The sequence below is a fragment of the Schistocerca americana genome, chromosome 6, assembly GCF_021461395.2.
Source record: "Schistocerca americana isolate TAMUIC-IGC-003095 chromosome 6, iqSchAmer2.1, whole genome shotgun sequence".
NCBI lineage: Eukaryota > Metazoa > Arthropoda > Insecta > Orthoptera > Acrididae > Schistocerca > Schistocerca americana.
In genome coordinates this window covers 269,358,540-269,378,432 of record NC_060124.1, presented here as the reverse complement: position 1 = coordinate 269,378,432, position 19,893 = coordinate 269,358,540, and the positions used below count along the sequence as shown (strand labels likewise).

Genomic DNA, 19,893 nt, shown 5'->3' with positions numbered 1-19,893 from the left:
GTACTTTTTATCAGATGACCGACAGCCAGGTTTCATGTGTGTTTGATTGTATAGTGTGTTGAGGACAGTCTGCTGACTTAAGTTTATAGACGATTAGGTACACACAAAGAAAAAAGTTGTACGGGATGCTGATTCTGAAGATTATTTGACTAAATATTTTAGATGTGTTGCCCTGAGCATCAAGTATTTGACAAAAAGCCTCTGCTCATATTTCTGTAATGAAATTTCAAAGTAGGAAAACAGAGAAGAATGAGCCAGAAATTTATGAAAAGTGTATAAGAAAACCATGGGTGAATATACGTGCCATGGTGACTCAAAAGCACAACAACTGAGGAGTCTGACATCTGAACAAAAGAATGATAGGAAATGTGTACCTCATCAAGAAACTACAAGAAATGAAAATGAAGGACTTTGATGATGCAAAAAATACAAAGTCGAAAGATGCAATCTCTGTTGTGGTAGATTCTGGCGTCTATGAAATTCTCAAATTTGCTGAGTCCGAGGGTGTTAATTTACACACCGTACTATTTTTCATGATTAAAGCTGCATACACAAATAAAATACAAACGATGCATTGAAAGTTAATTAACATTCACACAACAGTTCACAGTTTCTGGAATAATCAATGACATGCTTTAGTTTGAAATGTGGAATAAATAGTTCAAACTCATATATATGGCCCTAGAAATTTTAATGCCAGCCTTATTGCTGCAGTTTACCAAGCAGAAAATCTAAAATCTTGCTGTGACCTTCTGCTGAAATTCGCAGACGAAACGTTGTCATATGTTTGTATTTCTCGCACATCTGTTATTTAGATACTTATTTACCTATGGTTGCTTTTGTGTTTTCTTTTTCTGTCACCTTCTCATCACAATAAGCACAACACAAGCTCCCAACCAAAGAAGGGAATTCATGGCAAACTGCTTGCACAATGAGGCAATGTGTGGATATGAGAACACTCTTGTGCACATACGTCCTTTCCATAAATTTTTGTGTGTGACCTTTTATCCCTGTGTGTCTGCAATTTCACATGCTGAAAGAAACATAATGTGGACACGCTATTAGTCTATACAATGTTCTGCTCCATGCTACCAGTGAACGAGTTTCAGTTTAATAACTGATATGACACAGTTCAGGCAAGCCTTATTCGCCTTAAAGCACCCTCCACAAATTGTGCAAACCTGGTATCGTGCTCATGTATTGTTTCATAAGTAACCCATTGGTTTGCGTTACGCTGCTCACACAAAAACTGTCTTCATTCATCAACACAACAAGGTAGAAAGCGCAGTACACAGTTTACTCAGTATTAATCACTGTATTTCTGCAATTCACACAAAACAGTGTAAACATTTATTTAAATGCTTTAACCTCTTTACACATGAAAACCAACATTCTAGCCACACCACAGAAACAATCAGCCTTTCCCTCATCATTGTCCTATCACTCAACTGGTCACTATGTACAGGGCCTAGGGGAAAACAGGCTCTCATAGCAAAGATTTATACAGATACACTGAAACATTTATGTTCTCCTAATTTTTGAATATACTGACATTTACTGCTTCAATTTTTATTAACATTCACCCTATCTAGAACAGGCTCTGTAGTACAGTATTCCAGTTTTGGCAAATTTATATTTTTGGCTTTGCCACCCAGTGTTCATCCTGTTATTACCTTAAAGGAGAGTAAAACTCTACACAGAACTTTAGAGGATAGAGAATGTATGTACCACTACTTATATGATGTCTGAAGTGGACCATAGGCAGTCAACAATACTGTGCAATATTCTCCCTAGACTTCTGAATAATATTGTCAATAACAATATGTAACCAAAGATCACTCATGGTAACGTGTTGAGGCTGAATGTAAAATTATCTGTGTTTATAGTCCAAGAGTTGATATATTAAAACAGTTACAGTTCTCTCCATCCACTGGTGTTCCCATTCATAGGCACTTGTGCAGCCCCCCCCCCCCCCCCCCCCTCCTCCTCCTCCTCCAGATAATTTCTGCATAATATAAGAGTTGCAGTTTGTCATTGACACTTCTTTTGAAGACTTGCAATTTACAAGCACAGTTTCATTGTTCAGTATTTGAGACATAGTTATGGAAACATGTCATGCAATAATACAAGCACTGAAGAATTATATTCAGGTAAGTTATGTACCTACAGAGATAAATATTTGTATATACAGGTACAATTTTATTCATAACTGTGCATTAATTAAATTTTTTGAAAACATGCACCTCCATGGCCATTCCCCATATTTTCCGTGTAACAAATCATATGAGTCTTCATTATTAATTCTTCTGTTTTAGTAGTCATCTCACAATGCTGGCAGGTATTTATACATCTCAATGCACTCCAATAAAAATACTCTTTAGCCTTGTTTTGAATGTATTTCCCACTGGCCAGGAATGAATTCCTTATAGCTGCAATTGCTTTTAAAAATTATTAAAAATAACAGTATTGTTGTTGTAATTATTATTATTATTATTGTTATTATTATTATTCTTTCCTTTCTCAGATGTTACGTCTGGTCAAAAATGGAAAGTGGCGCGGACCTTGATCAAGCATGACTTCTTTTTAACTGTACGGTATACGTTACGTTGCATTTAGGAACTTTCGGGTAATTGAACATGTATCAATAATTAAAGATTTCTGTAGTTGTATATATAAGTTTGGATGTAGCTGTATTGTGTTGATGTACTGGTGGATATTGTGTAGTATGACTCCTGTAGTTGATTGTATAATTGGTATAATATCAACTTTATCCTGATGCCACATGTCCTTGACTTCCTCAGCCAGTTGGATGTATTTTTCAATTTTTTCTCCTGTTTTCTTCTGTATATTTGTTGTATTGGGTATGGATATTTCGATTAGTTGTGTTAATTTCTTCTTTTTATTGGTGAGTACGATGTCAGGTTTGTTATGTGGTGTTGTTTTATCTGTTATAATGATTCTGTTCCAGTATAATTTGTATTCATCATTCTCCAGTACATTTTGTGGAGCATACTTGTATGTGGGAACATGTTGTTTTATTAGTTTATGTTGTATGGCAAGTTTTTGATGTATTATTTTTGCTACATTGTCATGTCTTCTGGGGTATTCTGTATTTGCTAGTATTGTACATCCGCTTGTGATGTGATCTACTGTTTCTATTTGTTGTTTGCAAAGTATGCATTTATCTGCTGTGGTATTGGGATCTTTAATAATATGCTTTCTGTAATATCTGGTGTTTATTGTTTGATCCAGTATTGCAATCACGAATCCTTCCGGCTCACTGTATATATATTGCCTTTTCTTAGCCATGTGTTGGATGCGTCTTAACTGATGTGTGGCTGTGTTAGATGATACGGGTGCTTGCTATGTAATGTTTTCTTTTTCCAATTTACTTTCTTCATCTCTGTTGATGTTATGTGATCTAAACGGTTGTAGAAGTGGTTATGAAATTGCAGTGGTGTAGCCGATGTATTTATATGAGTGATTGCTTTGTGTATTTTGCTGGTTTCTGCTCGTTCTAGAAATAATTTTCTTAAATTGTCTACCTGTCCATAATGTACGTTTTTTATGTTGATAAATCCCCTTCCTCCTTCCTTTCTGCTTAATGTGAATCTTTCTGTTGCTGAATGTATGTGATGTATTCTATATTTGTGGCATTGTGATTGTGTAAGTGTATTGAGTGCTTCTAGGCCTGTGTTACTCCATTTCACTACTCCAAATGAGTAGGTCAATATTGGTATAGCATAAGTATTCATAGCTTTTGTCTTGTTTCTTGCTGTCAATTCTGTTTTCAGTATTTTCGTTAGTCTTTGTCTATATTTTTCTTTTAGTTCTTCTTTAATATTTGTATTGTCAATTCCTATTTTTTGTCTGTATCCTAGATATTTATAGGCATTATTGTTATTATTACTATTATTCTTTCTTTTCCTCGACGTTATGTCTGGTCAAAAATAGAAGTGACGCAGACCTTGATCAAGCATGACTTCCTTTTAACTGTACGGTATATGTTACATTGCATTTAGGAACTTTCGGGTAATTGAACATGTATAGCATTATATTATTATTATTATTATTATTATTACTATTATTATGTTACTGTTTATGACTGCCTAAGTAACAGTATTGTTGTTGCAATTATTATTACTGTTGTTATTGTTATTATTATCATCATCATCATCATCATCATCGTCATCATTATTATTATTGTGTTACTGTTTAGCATTATCAGTTATTGCATCACACCACACTCTAGTATTACATTGAATAATGTTGTATGCTGTTTGTTAAAGTACAAGTCTGAACCTCATAAAGATTAGGCCTACTGAGTGATACCAGATCTTTGGAAAATACCTGCTATTGAATCTGCATGAATAAGGATGATATTAAATTCAGTTCTGTGAAGAGTCATAGAATAACACTTGTTGCTTCATGAACTTGCAATTGTTTTTCAGTGGACAAGAGAACAAGGTGAGAAAGTTTGGTTTGCAACAGTATATTTTGAAGATAAGTTTTGATTCTCTCAAATGCTGAAAATGATGTTCTGCTAAAGCACTGGTTGCAGGAATGGTTAAAATTAATTTCATTAATTTTTTTGCTTCAGGTACTGCTTCACTGAGACCAAAGGAGATGACTTCACTGAGACCAAAGGAGATGAGATATTGACTTTGTCAAAATGCTGGCTGGTTCCAGAATTTGTCTGAAGAGTACATCACAGTTTGTCAGCGCACCTGACGATGGTGACATGTGTGATGCCCAAAATACTGTGCCCATTGGACACTTTGAACTGGCAGCACACACTTGTGGACTGTTCCACCAACAAATATCCCAGGAGAAAATGAAAAACCACATATTACAGATGAGTTATGTCCTTGGTTGAGGGATACCAAAATGTCCACCATAGGATATTCTCAACAATATGTACATTTAGGGAAGTTATCTGTGTATTGGCTATACTTTTCATAATTCATGCATGTGAAATAAAGTTCTAGTTATCTAACTCAGAAACCTGTCAGTTAACTGATGCAAGACAATATCAACAATTTCACAAAACAAAACACTGTACAGTGTTTATCTTTCAGTCATGCCATCCCATTTCTTCTCCCTTGCTGCCTCACTATTGCTTCCTATTGGCTCAGTTTTAGATCACAGTTCTTCAGATTTATTACAAAAATCCTTAACTTGGACTTAAATTGGCCAACTTTCTTCAAACAACAGTTGACATCAAAGAGTTTAGTTTGCAGTATTTTAAAAAAGAGCTGCTGACTAGGGAAGTACACATGAGAAAACATTAAGCGGGAAACTGAAACTAAAGTGCTCTACTGTGAGGTAAAAGCCCTTGTTACATCTTTCATAGACTTGAAAAGCTCTTCCAGCTCGATCGATCTGCTGTTACATAACCATCTGCTGCTGGATAGTGAAGGAAAATGTCATTTGATCAGTTCATTCAAAAGCATTGGATCTTTTGGATGATTTGGAGGAAAAAGACACAAAACCAGAAATTTTCTCAAAAATATTTTGCACTCTCATATACTTCAACAGAAGGATTTAGTACTAAATCCAGTTAATGAGACTAGAAATGTATGAAGAGAACTGAGGGGTATTAGCCTCTCACAAGGTTTTGTATCCCTTTATGTTGCTCAGCCAAGATGACACAGCCCTGTATGTCTGAGATACAAGTGTTCTATTACAATCAGATGCACTTATGCAGCCAAACATATGTTCCGCTAAGATAGTAGCACTTAAATTATCACTGAAATCAACAAATCCCAAAAATCTCTCACACACTTCTCCAGTGGATGATATACATCACAAAACAGCTGAAAGTTGGGACTGGCTTGAAACCATCTACTGTTTCACCCATAATAACTGCAACACATGGCATTTCCTTTAGTTCTTCCGTAATTTCTGCATGAATGACTTCAGCACTGGAATCAATGAGGTCATTCTGTAAGTAGCTTGAGATCCCATGAAAAACAGTTGAATTCTGCACATGATTTGATGAACAGTCAGCTTTCTCAGCCATTAAGTGTAACAGTTCAACATAATTGCCCCAGTTATCACTGTCCTCTGAAAGGAAGTTTTTGTGCACCTAGGAAACATGTGAAATCAATTAAACAGCTCAAGTGTCTATTTTTCTTCACTTGTTAATCACACTTTTGAACAGTTAATATCAAGGCATTATTCAAACTAAAATCTATCCTTGTATTGCCAAATTTAATGAGTGTCCATACAGATGTAATATGGTCCTCAGAATTTTCGTGCCATTACCTTAATTGTTCAAATTTTTCACATCACTCATGCCATTTTTTCCTCACAATAAACTGAGGGGAAAAAAAAAAAAAAAAAAAAAAAAAAAAACACAGCCAATAGTATAATTTTTGTGTCTCTCTACAGCCAAATAAATATTTGAAAGAGATGTACCAAGACAACTGAAAATGTCTGACATTTTTATTTATTGTATTTAAGTGTGGAAGATTTGGTATAAGGAATCCCTGTTTGATCATGTCACTTTTCCTCTCAAAACTAAGTCCTTCAAATGGATGTTTCTGCAGACTTTCCAGCACATTTACAATTTGTTATCTTTATACTTTTTGAGAGGCATGCTACCTTCTCCATACTGCTTCAGCAACCCAACTTCACACTTATGCAGAAGTAATTAAAAATCATTAAAAATATACCTGTTCACAAAAACTATAATGAATAAACAACAGTACGTACTAAAACACTATGAAACACTAACATATGCACCCTGATTTATATCTGAACATTTACAGCACTGTAGTGCATGAAAGAATAGCACATGTGTCTTTCGAAGAGCCGAAGAGCTAGAGAAATGTAGATGCTATATGATTATCAACAGCCTTTAAAAGCTGCACAGCCCTCATTGTCTTTCTCTACTGGAAGTGAGAGGAGGGATGTACCCTGCAAAGCACCATTAATCGCTATAACTAGAAAGTTACAGGAGTGCAGCATTTGGCTGCCCAGCTCTTCTGGCCTGTGAAGTTGATGCCCATCACCTCGACAGATGTTAATGTCTTAAATGCCCCTGGGTTAACAGTGTGTTTTACAAGTATGAAGTATGCCTACAACTGAAATTTTAGAAAAAGCATATACTAAGAATGATTAAATGGAAACAAATACATCTTATCTGTAACTGTAATTGGCGATTACAGCAGTTACTAGCATGCCTTGCCCCTGCATTTTCCACACAACAACAAGAACAAACCTAACCCAACCCAACCACCTTGACCTGTGTAGCGCGTGAGAGACAATCAAGGATATTGTCAGTGCTGTTCACTGATAGTGTGATATTTGCAGGCAGTGCAATACATTTCTGAAGTTTTTGATGTTCTCAATATTATTGTGCAACCTATCAATCACACTCGCAGACAGTCAATATTATTGCTATAATATTGACTGTCTGCAAGTGTGTTTGATAAGTTGCACAATATTATTGACCATCTAGGTCAAGGGGGCTTATATAGGCTTATGGGAAGGAAGTCTTGTGCACCACCTGTCTGTGAATTGTGTAAGCTTTGTTCTTTGTGATCATATTTTAACTGTTCATGTATCAAATATTCTGAGATGGAAAGTGGGTGCCACCACAGAATTTGTTTAAATGACAGTGGGAAACAGTCTAAAAACCAATTTCAGGATGACTGGTGCACTAGCCACAGTTGTCAACTAGCTGCGCGGATATGATCTGAGGTCCGACTCATCTTCCTGTCTCTCTGCGCTCTACAAATAAGTATTGATATTTATTGCTAATCATAATTAATAATGCAAAAAACAAAGAAAATAAATATAATAAAAGTTATGTATATTATTTTACACCACTGCCTGAGAAAAAAGTGAAGCACCAGAAGACCTGTTGGATGCCAACGTAACTTCGTATACCTGCTATTTGTGGGTATGTAGGTGTCGGGATATCATGATGTATTAACCTCACTGACTATTGAATGTGCTCTTACACAGGTAATCTTTGGAACTGCGTGTGTGCTTTTGTTCATTCTATGGGTGTCTCTTGTATGGACATTGTCTTGTATTGCAATTATTTGTGTAATAAGGAGAGTGCTATCTTGTATTCGGATGTGTTATCTGTCACCCTAATCCTGTCCTGGGGTAGGACACTATATTGGTAACCTGCAACGACTGCATACTGATTTATTTTCACACCAATTCATATACTACATGTCGACAATGCAACCTTTGTGCGACTGTTGTGTGGCAGAATTTGCAAGACAAGACAATGATTTCAGAGATGGAGTGTACATTGCTTCACAATTGACTCCTCAGAAACAACATTCATCATATGAGAAAGTGACATACATCAGTGCAGTTCAGTAATGGGATACTGCAAATGATTTAATGTGTGACTTCATTGCTACTTCTACTTAGCACAAAAATCATGGACACACTAAACAAGAGCAATCCAACCACTCAAATTTGTGATTGTTCGCGCTGGTTGATGTGTCTTTCATGCCATGTGCAAAATCATTAGACGCAGTGCTGGTGCAGCCAGCTGCACAGTCTTCAGACATTCCCACCATGCTCCCCATGGTGCTACGAACAGATATGGAAAATTCATCTGTCATACCCTTACAGATGTCACCCTGGCAGTCAGCGTGATTAGCCATCAACTTTGACTTCATCTGATTTAGTCCTAAACTATCACAAATTCACCCAGACCAACCCACTGTCTGATTCATGATAGTTGGGAGCATCCTCTCCACATATGATGTCACTAGTGACAGTGCTAAATTTATTACGCTGTTCATCACTTAGGAGAGCCTGCTATTGTGATAAGTTGCATTATCCTCACACCACCGGCAGATAACAAGTACATTGCAGTAAAATCAGCTTTTTGCAATGCCTCTCACACAAGCCAGAAGAACAGCTATGCAAAGTGATTTATAATGAACATCTGGGGAACAGGATTGCAGCAAACTCTGGCATAGGTTATGTACACAAGTTGCCTATCTACTGGTGCCAGACCACATGCTTTGGACCTTATGAGTGATGAAACTACCATTACAAGCGCAACTCATGATCATTCAGGAGCAGAAATAGCTGGGTAACAAGTTCAAAGTAGCAGATGGAATCTTAGACATACTCCAGCACCGATAATGCATCAATGCCGACGACAATAATACCACTGCACATGGATCGCAACACCAGACTTACCCACCAACTTGCTGCAACCGAGCCCAGCTAACCCTGACCAGTCTCCACTGACTGTGACATCACGGCTCCAGCCCTGGACAGTGACCTTCACATAAACAGAATAGCCTCCCATGTATGTCTGCACCTGGTAGATGAGTGGTCAGCGCAACAGAATGTCAATCCTAAGGGCCCGGGCTTGATTCCTGGCTAAGTTGGAGATTTTCTCCGCTCAGGGACTAGGTGTTGTGTTGGCCTATTCATCATCATTTCACCCCCATTGATGCACAAGTCACCGAAGTGGTGACAAATAGAAAGACTTGCATCCGGCGAACAGTCTACCCGATGGTGGGCTCTAGTCACATGGCCTTTACATTTTACCTCCCATGTACCTGGAAACTGCACATCTGATGATGTTATATCTATGCAGGACCAACTTTGCTGGCTTCACATGCACTTTGGTATGCGTAACTTTCACCCACCTCGCAACTAGTCAAAAGAATCACACAGTCCATGAAATGGCACTTCAGGATGCTGCAGCTATTCAAATTGCCTCATCTGACACAACAGCAACCGATCTTCTAGCATACCACAGAATGGCAGCAGACTTTTACATCCTTGAGAACTTACACCAACAATATTTTCTCAGAGATTCAGGCTCCAGCATGAGTGTGGCATCTCTGGCCCTTCCCCTTACATTATGTGGCAGTTCCGCTATACACCTCTGTATGGTGGAAAACTCTTTCAACAGCTCTGAGTCTTGTACAATGGATATGAGTCTTGAAGATATGATCATGTAGAACTTCCTCATCGCTGACATTGGTAAACCTGTATCCAGCACTGATTTCCTTTGCCATTTCCTATTACTACCAGATTTGACTACCTCTACTTTGACTCACCATGATGCAGCCACTCCATTTCTGGCATCATTGATCACAGTCTTCCAGCAGTACAGCACACTCTCGCTGCATCTCCCTTTGTATGACACACAGCATCGCACACTCGTTGCAGCATGGCGCCATCTACAAATTTGTCAGAGACAACTATCATCTCCACTCACCCATAATCATTTTGTTGCATCATCTCACATCACTCAGCAAAGGCAGTCTCTGAGGAAGCACTTCTGCCAACACTATCTTCACTTATCAACAAGGTGAGTAACATGCCTCCTGCTCATGTGTTCCCAGTGAAACACTATTTGTTCCTGCACCCCCAACCTCTCTGTGAATGTTCACTACACAGTGCATAGGTAATCAGAAACAGAATGGTACACTAGATTACCACCATGCCAGGTCCCTCCAGTCCACCCTATACCATATAGGTTACCACTGGCCAACTTCCATACTACTAAGGCAGTGGTCAATTAACTCTTAAAAGCCAGAGTTATGAGGTCTTTGGACAGCTCCTGGGCTTCACCCATCAATTTTGTGCCCAATAAAGATTGGACTGTATGCTTATGTGGAGACTACACTAAATGCTCATAAGATAACTGACAGTTATCAAATACCGAACATTCAGGGTTTCACCCATACTTTAAGGGTGCTCGCATTTTAAGTGTCCTTCACTGCAAATATGTACAAGTGTAGATACCAATGAGTGCAGCATATATTCACAAGACCTTGATCAGAATGCCTTTTGGCTTATTTGAACCCCCGTGCATGCCATATGGTCTCAAAAACGTGGCCCAAACCTGGCAGCGATTTATTGACAGTATTTTGGACAAGCTCCCTTTGTGCTATGCCTACCTAAATGACATCCACATTTCTTCCACAGACAAGGACACACATGATCTGCATTTTAGGTAAGATATTGACACGTTTGCTGATTATGGTGTCACGATTCAAAGAAAAATGCAGACTTTGACAAACATCTTTCTCGGACATGTTGTCAATGCTGCTAGCATTCGTCCTACACTGTAGAGAACAGAATTGATCCATCCGCTGCCACTGCTGCAGGACTTCCAAGAGCCACATTGATTCCTAGGGATGATTAAACCTTTGCATGACAATTGTAAATTTCTTGTGTATGGTGACAAGGGCGCCATTTTGGCCGCCACCCGAGTTCATGTGTATTCCGTTGTTGGGACTGACCAAAATCTGAAATTCTCCACTTCTAAATGTATGTCTACAGAAGGATGGGTACTAAAAGAACATTTTCACCAGTGTTTCTTCAAAAAATTTTATTAAAATCTCAATTCAGCATAATATCCTTTCCAGCTCTGTTGCTTTCCATTCCATTCATCTTTCAGCTACAAAGATTTTGTCACGAACCACATTACCATCAGTAGATAATCCCTCTTTGTCTTTGTTACAAGATGTGGTATTTTCAGTGTAGCTACAATTTGGGGAATAATCTAGGTCCTCATTTGTATCATCTATGGCTGAATCTAACAATCCTGTTGCCACGAGAAGGACATAATGGTATCTGCTGATTTTCATCGGCACCATCATTGCCACTGTCATCCAGCAGTACAGTGAGCAATGCAAAAATGTGCTCACCAAAATCTGGTTCATCAACTCTAAGTATTTGCCTCACTGGACAATTTTTTAGATGTACTTAGTTGCTCTATCTGCACAAAATGTGACAATAATCCATCACAAACTGTAAATTTCTTTGGAGACCCATAGGTCAAAATAGCTGGGTGGCACGTGGGCCAAAATGGCTCAGACTGTTATAGGAAAAACAAAGTTTTACCTTAACTTGGAACAGCTAAGGCTGCAACCTACTACACCAGCCACTCAGCAACTAATTGAAACATATTTACACTGGCACTCCGAGCTCTCATGACCTCCAGTGTTAACAACACAATACCTTTAACTTGATGCATGGGCCATAAAAGCCTATTTGCCACACAAAGGGTTAATTTCTATCACCATCACCTTCTACAGGCAGCCACCGGTCAGGATCCGCTCACAGAGGGTAACACAGGCAAGAATACCACCGATAAACATAAGCTGGTGTGGACCCCCACATGCAGCATGCTTTGACCAACCTGCAGGCTGCCTCACAAATACTATGACTTTGGTACACCTGCTTCCTAATGCTCTACTCACTATTGTGTCTGACATGAGTGACTCTGCTATTGAGGCAGTTCTCAAACAAGAAGTGGAAGGTGTACAGCAACTCCTTTGATTTTGTTCACATAAACTGACAACTTCACAGTGTAAGATGTCTACTTTTACAACCGTGAAGTTTTAACAGTTTATGAAGCAGTTTGCCAGTTTAAATATGTAGTTCACCAGTTTAGAGATGGTGTGGAAGGAATACCACTAAGTCATTTACGTGGACTACTGACCCACAGCAGATTCAATCCAGAATCTGTCAAAAGCCATGTGCTCCACAGGTGATTCCACCACCTGGACTATACTGCATAGTTTATGAGTGATGGCCATATGAAGGGAGTGGACAATGTTGTTGCAGACTATCTCTCACGGGTCAATGCCATCTCCACATAAATCAACTACAATATGTTTCCAGAGGTACAGCTGCGGGACCTGCAGCTACAAGATCTTCTCCATAATCCCACTACTAACCTCAAACTTGAATATCACCCAACGCTGAGCATGACCATTCAGATCTTGTATGATGTCTCACAAAAGAAAACTTGTTCCCCCATCCCTCATCTGCTTCAGAATATCATCTTTGAGCAAATGCACAACTTGTCACATCTCAACACCTGCCCAATGACACAACTCATCACAGATTGCTTCATGTGGCTGAACATTAACAAAGATTGCAAAGAGTGGACATGCACATCCATGCCACATAATGGAGCAAAGCAGAGTGTCATGCACAACTGTCTCTTGGCTGGTTCAAGATTCCCAAAGTACATTTCTGACATGTCCATCTTGATTTGGTAGGACCTCTCCCAGAGTCCAGTGGCCATCAATATATTCTTTTGCTCATTGACCATGGAATGCGATGGGTAGAGGTCTCTCAGGAACATCACAGCAGATTCAACAACCAGGGCTTTCATTGTCATATGGATTTCTCAGTTTGGATGCCTGGGTCTATAACTACCAATCAATGCCAGCAATTTGAATGAGCTCTGTTTAGTGAACTATGCAGTCTTTGTGGCACTCATTGATATTGAATTTTGCGTGCCACCCACAGAACAGTGGCTTCGTCAAATGATGGCAATGTACAGTTGAGTGATCACTGTTAAGGACATAGAGATGCTGTGCACTCATACGAGACTGTGTTAAAAATACCGGCTAGAGTTTGAAACAATCTTTATTGTGGGCCTTCATTTGGCTGGCTGGTTGAATTGTGCAATATCCAGGTTTGTGGGACATTCGAATATGGCAGTGGCCCAATGTTAAGACTACATGGGAATGTATGGACACCCAACTTGCCATGAGGATACCACTCAACTATGTCTGACTATCACAAGGAAAGCTCACTGTATTGTGCACCAAGCACATTATAAGCCCTTCACATCTGCGCCTGCCATCCAACGACAAGTAGTGGACTCCATGCAGCATTTTGTGTCATCCTCCACCACTGGCAAGAGATTACTAGCAGCCAGACAAGGGAATTACAGGCCATCGTTAATGCCACAATTCAAACAGCTGTGTTTGAACTGCTGCTGAGAATGGTAAGTATGGACCGCTCATGAGTGGCATCATGTTATGTTCTGTGAGGAATCATGATTCTGCATTACCCAGGATGATCACAGTCACTGAGTACACAGGTGACCTAGGAAGAGATACCATTCTTCTAATGTTTTGGAAAGGCACTGTGGTGTTACCCCTGACATCATGGTATGATGAGTTACGAGTTCAGGTCGCATCTGGTAGTGACTGAGGGAACTCTGGTGGGATAAAGGTGTGTCACAGACATCCTGCATCCTCATATGTTACCTGTCATGTGGCAGTATTTTGGTGTCATTTTCCGACAGGATAATGCTCATCCACACATCCCGTGTCTCACATTGAGGACCTACTGCGGGCAGCATGATTCTCACATATGTCCCAGACAAAACACTTGGGACCAGCTCTGTCTTCAGCTCTGTCCCAGTGCCGGGACCCAGGATATCAAAGACTAGTTGCTACAGTTGCACACCAGGTCACCTCAGGAGAGTCTACAAAGGCTTTATGAATTGTATCTTCTAAGTCAACTCTACTCAGGATGACGTCATTATCACAAGAAACAAAACTGGTGTTCTGCGGATTGGAGCATGGAATGTCAGAGCCCTTAATCAGGTAGGTAAGTTAGAAAATTTAAAAAGGGAAATGGATAGGTTAAAGTTAGATATAGTGAGAATTAGTGAAGTTTGGTGGCAGGAGGAACAAGACTTCTGGTCAGGTGAATACAGGATTATAAATACAAAATCAAATAAGGATAATGCAGGAGTAGGTTTAATAATGAATAAAAAATAGGAGCATGGGTAAGCTAATATGAACAGCATAGTGAACACATTATTGTTACCAAGACAGACACGAAGCCCACATCTACCACAGTAGTACAAGTTTTATGCCAACTAGCTCCGCAGATGACGAAGACTAGTTGCTACAGTTGCACACCAGGTCACCTCAGGAGAGTCTACAAAGGCTTTATGAATTGTATCTTCTAAGTCAACTCTACTCAGGATGACGTCATTATCACAAGAAACAAAACTGGTGTTCTGCGGATTGATGATGAGATAAAAGAAATTATGCAGATAGTGAAGGGAGATGGAAATTTAGTAGTAATGGGGGACTGGAATTCGATAGTAGGAAAAGGAAGGGAAGGAAAAGTAATAGCTGAATATGAAATAAGGGTAAGGAAAGAAAGAGGAAGCCACCTGGTAGAATTTTGAACAGAGAATTACTTAATCATAGCTAACACTTGGTTTAAGAATAATGAAATAAGGTTGTATATGTGGAAGAGGCCTGCAGACACTGGAAGGTTTCAGATAGATTATATAATGGTAAGACAGAGATTTAGGAACAGGTTTTAAATTGTAAGACATTTCCAGGGACAGATGTGGACTCTGACCACAATCTATTGGTTATGAACTGTAGATTAAAATTGAAGAAAGTGCAAAAAGGTGGGAATTTAAGGAGATGGGACCTGGATAAACTGAAAGAACCAGAGGTTGTACAGAGTTTCAGAGAGACCATTAGGGAATGATTGACAAGAAGGGGGGAAATAAATACAGCAGAAGAAGCAAGGGTAGCTTTGAGAGATGAAATAGTGAAGGCAGCAGACGATAAAGTAGATAAAAAGACAAGGGCTAGTAGAAATCCTTGGGTAACAGAAGAGATATTGAATTCAATTGACAAAAGGAGAAAATATAAAAAATGCAGTAAATGAAGCAGGCAAAAAGGAATTCAGATGTCTCAAAATTAAGATCGACAGGAAGTGCAAAATGGCTAAGCAGGGATGGCTAGAGGGCAAATGTAAGGATGCAGAGTCATATATCACTAGGGGTAAGATAGATACTGCCTACAGGAAAATTAAAGAGAAATTTGGAGAAGAGAGAACCGCTTGTCTGAGTATCAAGAGCTCTGATGGAAAACCAATTATAAGCAAAGAAGTGAAAGCAGAAAGGTGGCAGAAGTGCATAAATGGTCTATACAACCGCGATGTACATGAAATGGGAGGTACGATACTGCATATAGAATCTGACAGAGTGCTGAAATACCTAAGTTGAAACAAGGTCCCGGGAATAGACATCATTCCATTAGGACTACTGATAGCCTTGGGAAAGCCAGCTCTGACAAAACTTTACCATATGTTGAGCAAGATGCATGAGTCAGGCGAAATACCCTCAGACTTCAAGAAGAATACAATAATTCTAATCCCAAAGAAATCAGTTGTTGACAAGTGTGAAATTTACCGAACTCTCAGTTTAATAAGTCATGGCTGCAAAATACTAACATGAATTCTTTACAGACAAATGGAAAAATTGGCAGAAGCTGACCTTCGGATAGATCAGTTTGGATTCCATAGAAGCAATGGAACATGTGAGGCAATATTGACCCTACGAATTATCTTAGAAGATAGATTAAGAAAAGGCAAACCTACATTCTTAGCATTTGTAGACTTAGAGAAAGCTTTTGACAATGTTGACTGGAATACTCTCTTTCAAATTCTAAAGGTGGCAGGGGTAAAATATGGGGAGCAAAAGGCTATTTACAATTTGTACAAGAACCAGATGGCACTTATGAAAGGGAAGCAGTGGTTGGGAAGGGAATGAAACGGCATTGTAGCCTATACCCAACGTTCCCTATGCCAAGCACCTGAGAATGATTATCTGAGTATGTATGTAGATTAATATGCAGGAAAGGTGAATCAGCTTATAATATGATAAACTAGGTGATTGGTTTACTGGGATTCTCTCTACCAAAATGGGTTGTTACAAGAGTAACCAACATCACAGCTGCCTTCAACAACCTATTGTAGTCAGTGATGTTTTACTGTGAAGAGATCTTATGAATCCCCCATTACCTATGCAAAAATTAAACAGGTGACTGCAAAGGCAGATACACAAGTCTGAATACTTAACAAGGATTGTAGAAAACTGACAGTGAAAAGTTCTTGGTGGAACATAAAACACACACAAACTACATGGCTACATTGTTCCAGCTGACTACATTGTGTTGGCACTATAGCTTGATTGGGATGAGGTGTTTTGCTGGTTGGAACTGGTTAGAAGAGAAAGAGGGGAATTTTGGAAGGGTGGCGAACACCTGGGAGGGAGATAAACAGCCACACTGAATACGAATGTGATACCTATGAGCTCGTTATGGTCCCAGACAAAGAGAAGTGAGAAACTGTGGGCAGCAAGGTGTGATACAGGATGAGTGAATTTAGGATCGTGGAGCAGGGGTGGTGGTGGATGTGGAGCAGCCATTGATATTGATGATATTGGGCTCAACAGCATGTTCCACTGCTAGATGGTCATCGCTGCCTTTGCCCACATTTGGGGTGGACATTATTTGGATGGACAGATGGTTGGTGATCACGCTCACATAAAACGATGTGCATAAGTTACAGCAAGCCTGGTGTATAATATGAATGCCTTTATAGGTAGCTTCATCTATGATGGGATAGGATATACCTTCGACAGGACAGGATAAAGGTATCCTTGGGAACTGGGCTTTTCATGCAGGTATTTTATTTATTTATTTATTTATTTTATGTACTTTGTCCTGAAATATGTGGCATAACTCTGCCAATACTGCCAGCAAGGATCATATGTTAACTTGGGCAAGTTTCATTACAGATACAGATTGTTTGCATTAAGAGCTAGTGAGTAGGAAGTACATCTTGACAGAGGTCAGAGGTCATCCCAGAAACAGGTACAGTTCATCTTGCTGAATGCAAGGGGAATGGAAAGGGTGGGGTACACAAAGCTGTAACAGTCACAGAGAAGTGTCATTATTACAACTATGCTCCATGCTACTGTTTCATTCACGCAACACTCACTTCTTTGAGTCTGCAGTTTCCCTCTTCCTTCCTTTTATCTGCCTCTCCAAATCCAATGCCGGCCGGTGTGGCCGAGCGGCTCTAGGCGCTGCAGTCTGGAACCGCGCGACCGATCGGCCGCAGGTTCGAATCCTGCCTGGGGCATGGATGTGTGTGAAGTCCTTAGGTTAGTTGGGTTTAAGTAGTTCTAAGTTCTAGGGGACTGATGACCTCAGCAGTTAAGTCCCATAGCGTTCAGAGCCATTTGAACCATTTGAACCAAATCCAATTCTCCACATCATTGTGAGCTGTGCACAGTTTCCCTAAATGTGGCCAGAGTGGGCTTACTTGTATCTTAGAGAGAGGGAGAGATGCCGTATCCTGGGCGTGTGTGTGTGTGTGTGTGTGTGTGTGTGTGTGTGTGTGTGTGTGTGTGTGTGTGTGTGTGCGATCCAATCATCCTACATTGATTGAAATTAAGCTTAGTGAGAAGTTCAGACAGGCAGGTACTAAAGATGTGAAAATATCACAAGGTTCTCACAACAGTTCAGTGAAAAATAATGTTAGTAGGTCACAAGATTCACATAAAAGCACAGTAAAAAAATATTGTTAGTATATTGCATCAGAATATCAGAGGATTAAAAAACAAAGTAGATAAGCTTCTTGTTTGTTCAGAAGATTTAGAAACTGAGGGTGGAATAGATGTACTATGCCTGTCTGAACATCATATAGTCACAAGTACGGAAATGGTAAATATAGGTGGACATAAGCTTTCAGCACATGTAAGTAGAGACACTATGGAGAGAGGAGTTGCCATATATGTTAAAATCAGTCCTAGCGTGTAAAATTTTAAAACTAAAAAAATTTGCATAGTATATGATACAGATAATTTTTTTTTTTTTGTGTGTGTGTGTGTGTGTGTGTGTGTGTGTGTGTGTGTGTGTGTGTGTGTGGTCTTCAGTCCTGAGACTGGTTTGATGCAGCTCTCCATGCTACTCTATCCTGTGCAAGCTTCTTCATCTCCCAGTACCTACTGCAACCTACATCATTCTGAATCTGCTTAGTGTATTCATCTCTTGGTCTCCCTCTACGATATTTACCCTCCACGCTGCCCTCCAATACTAAATTGGTGATCCCTTGACGCCTCAGAACATGTCCTACCAACCGATCCCTTCTTCTGGTCAAGTTGTGCCACAAACTTCTCTTCTCCCCAATCCTATTCAATACTTCCTCATTAGTTATGTGATCTACCCATCTAATCTTCAGCACTCTTCTGTAGCACCACATTTCGAAAGCTTCTATTCTCTTCTTGTCCAAACTATTTATCGTCCATGTTTCACTTCCATACATGGCTATACTTCATGCAAATACGTTCAGAAATGACTTCCTAACACTTAAATCTATACTCGATGTTAACAAATTTCTCTTCTTCAGAAACGCTTTCCTTGCCATTGCCAGTCTACATTTGATATCCTCTCTACTTCGACCATCATCAGTTATTTTGCTCCCCAAATAGCAAAACTCCTTTACTACTTTAAGTGTCTCATTTCCTAATCTAATTCCCCCAGCATCACCTGACTTAATTCGACTACATTCCATTATCCTCGTTTTGCTTTTGTTGATGTTCATCTTATATCCTCCTTTCAAGACACAATCCATTCCGTTCAACTGCTCTTCCAAGTCCTTTGTTGTCTCTGACAGAATTACAATGTCATCGGCAAACCTCAAAGTTTTTATTTCTTCTCCATGGATTTTAATACCTGCTCCGAATTTTTCTTTTGTTTCCTTCACTGCTTGCTCAATATACAGATTGAATAACATCGGGGAGAGACTACAACCCTGTCTCACTCCCTTCCCAATCACTGCTTCCCTTTCATGTCCCTCGACTCTTATAACTGCCATCTGGTTTCTGTACAAATTGTAAATAACCTTTCTCTCCCTGTATTTTACCCCTGCCACCTTCAGAATTTGAAAGAGAGTATTCCAGTCAACATTGTCAAAAGCTTTCTCTAAGTCTACAAATGCTAGAAACGTAGGTTTGCCCTTTTTTAATCTAGCTTCTAAGATAATCGTAGGGTCAGTTTGCCTCACGTGTTCCAACATTTCTACGGAATCCAAACTGATCTTCCCTGAGGTCGGCTTCTACTAGTTTTTCCATTCGTTTGTAATGAATTCGTGTTAGTATTTTGCAGCTGTGACTTATTAAACTGATAGTTTGGTAATTTTCGCATCTGTCAACACCTGCTTTCTTTGGGATTGGAATTATTATATTCTTCTTGAAGTCTGAGGGTATTTCGCCTGTTTCATACATCTTGCTCACCAGATGGTAGAGTTTTGTCA

At 39.4% G+C, this 19,893-nt stretch overlaps 1 protein-coding gene across 1 annotated transcript in view; it reads right to left on the bottom strand.

Annotated features, from left to right (window-relative positions):
• LOC124620086 (leucine-rich repeat-containing protein 9-like) overlaps window positions 1-19,893 on the bottom strand; it is a 176,427-nt gene that overhangs the window by 115,723 nt on the left and 40,811 nt on the right. Inside the window, exon 7 of the mRNA XM_047146755.1 lies at window positions 5,849-6,088. Coding sequence (XP_047002711.1) covers window positions 5,849-6,088 — 240 coding nt within the window. The remainder of the gene's footprint in view (window positions 1-5,848; window positions 6,089-19,893) is intronic.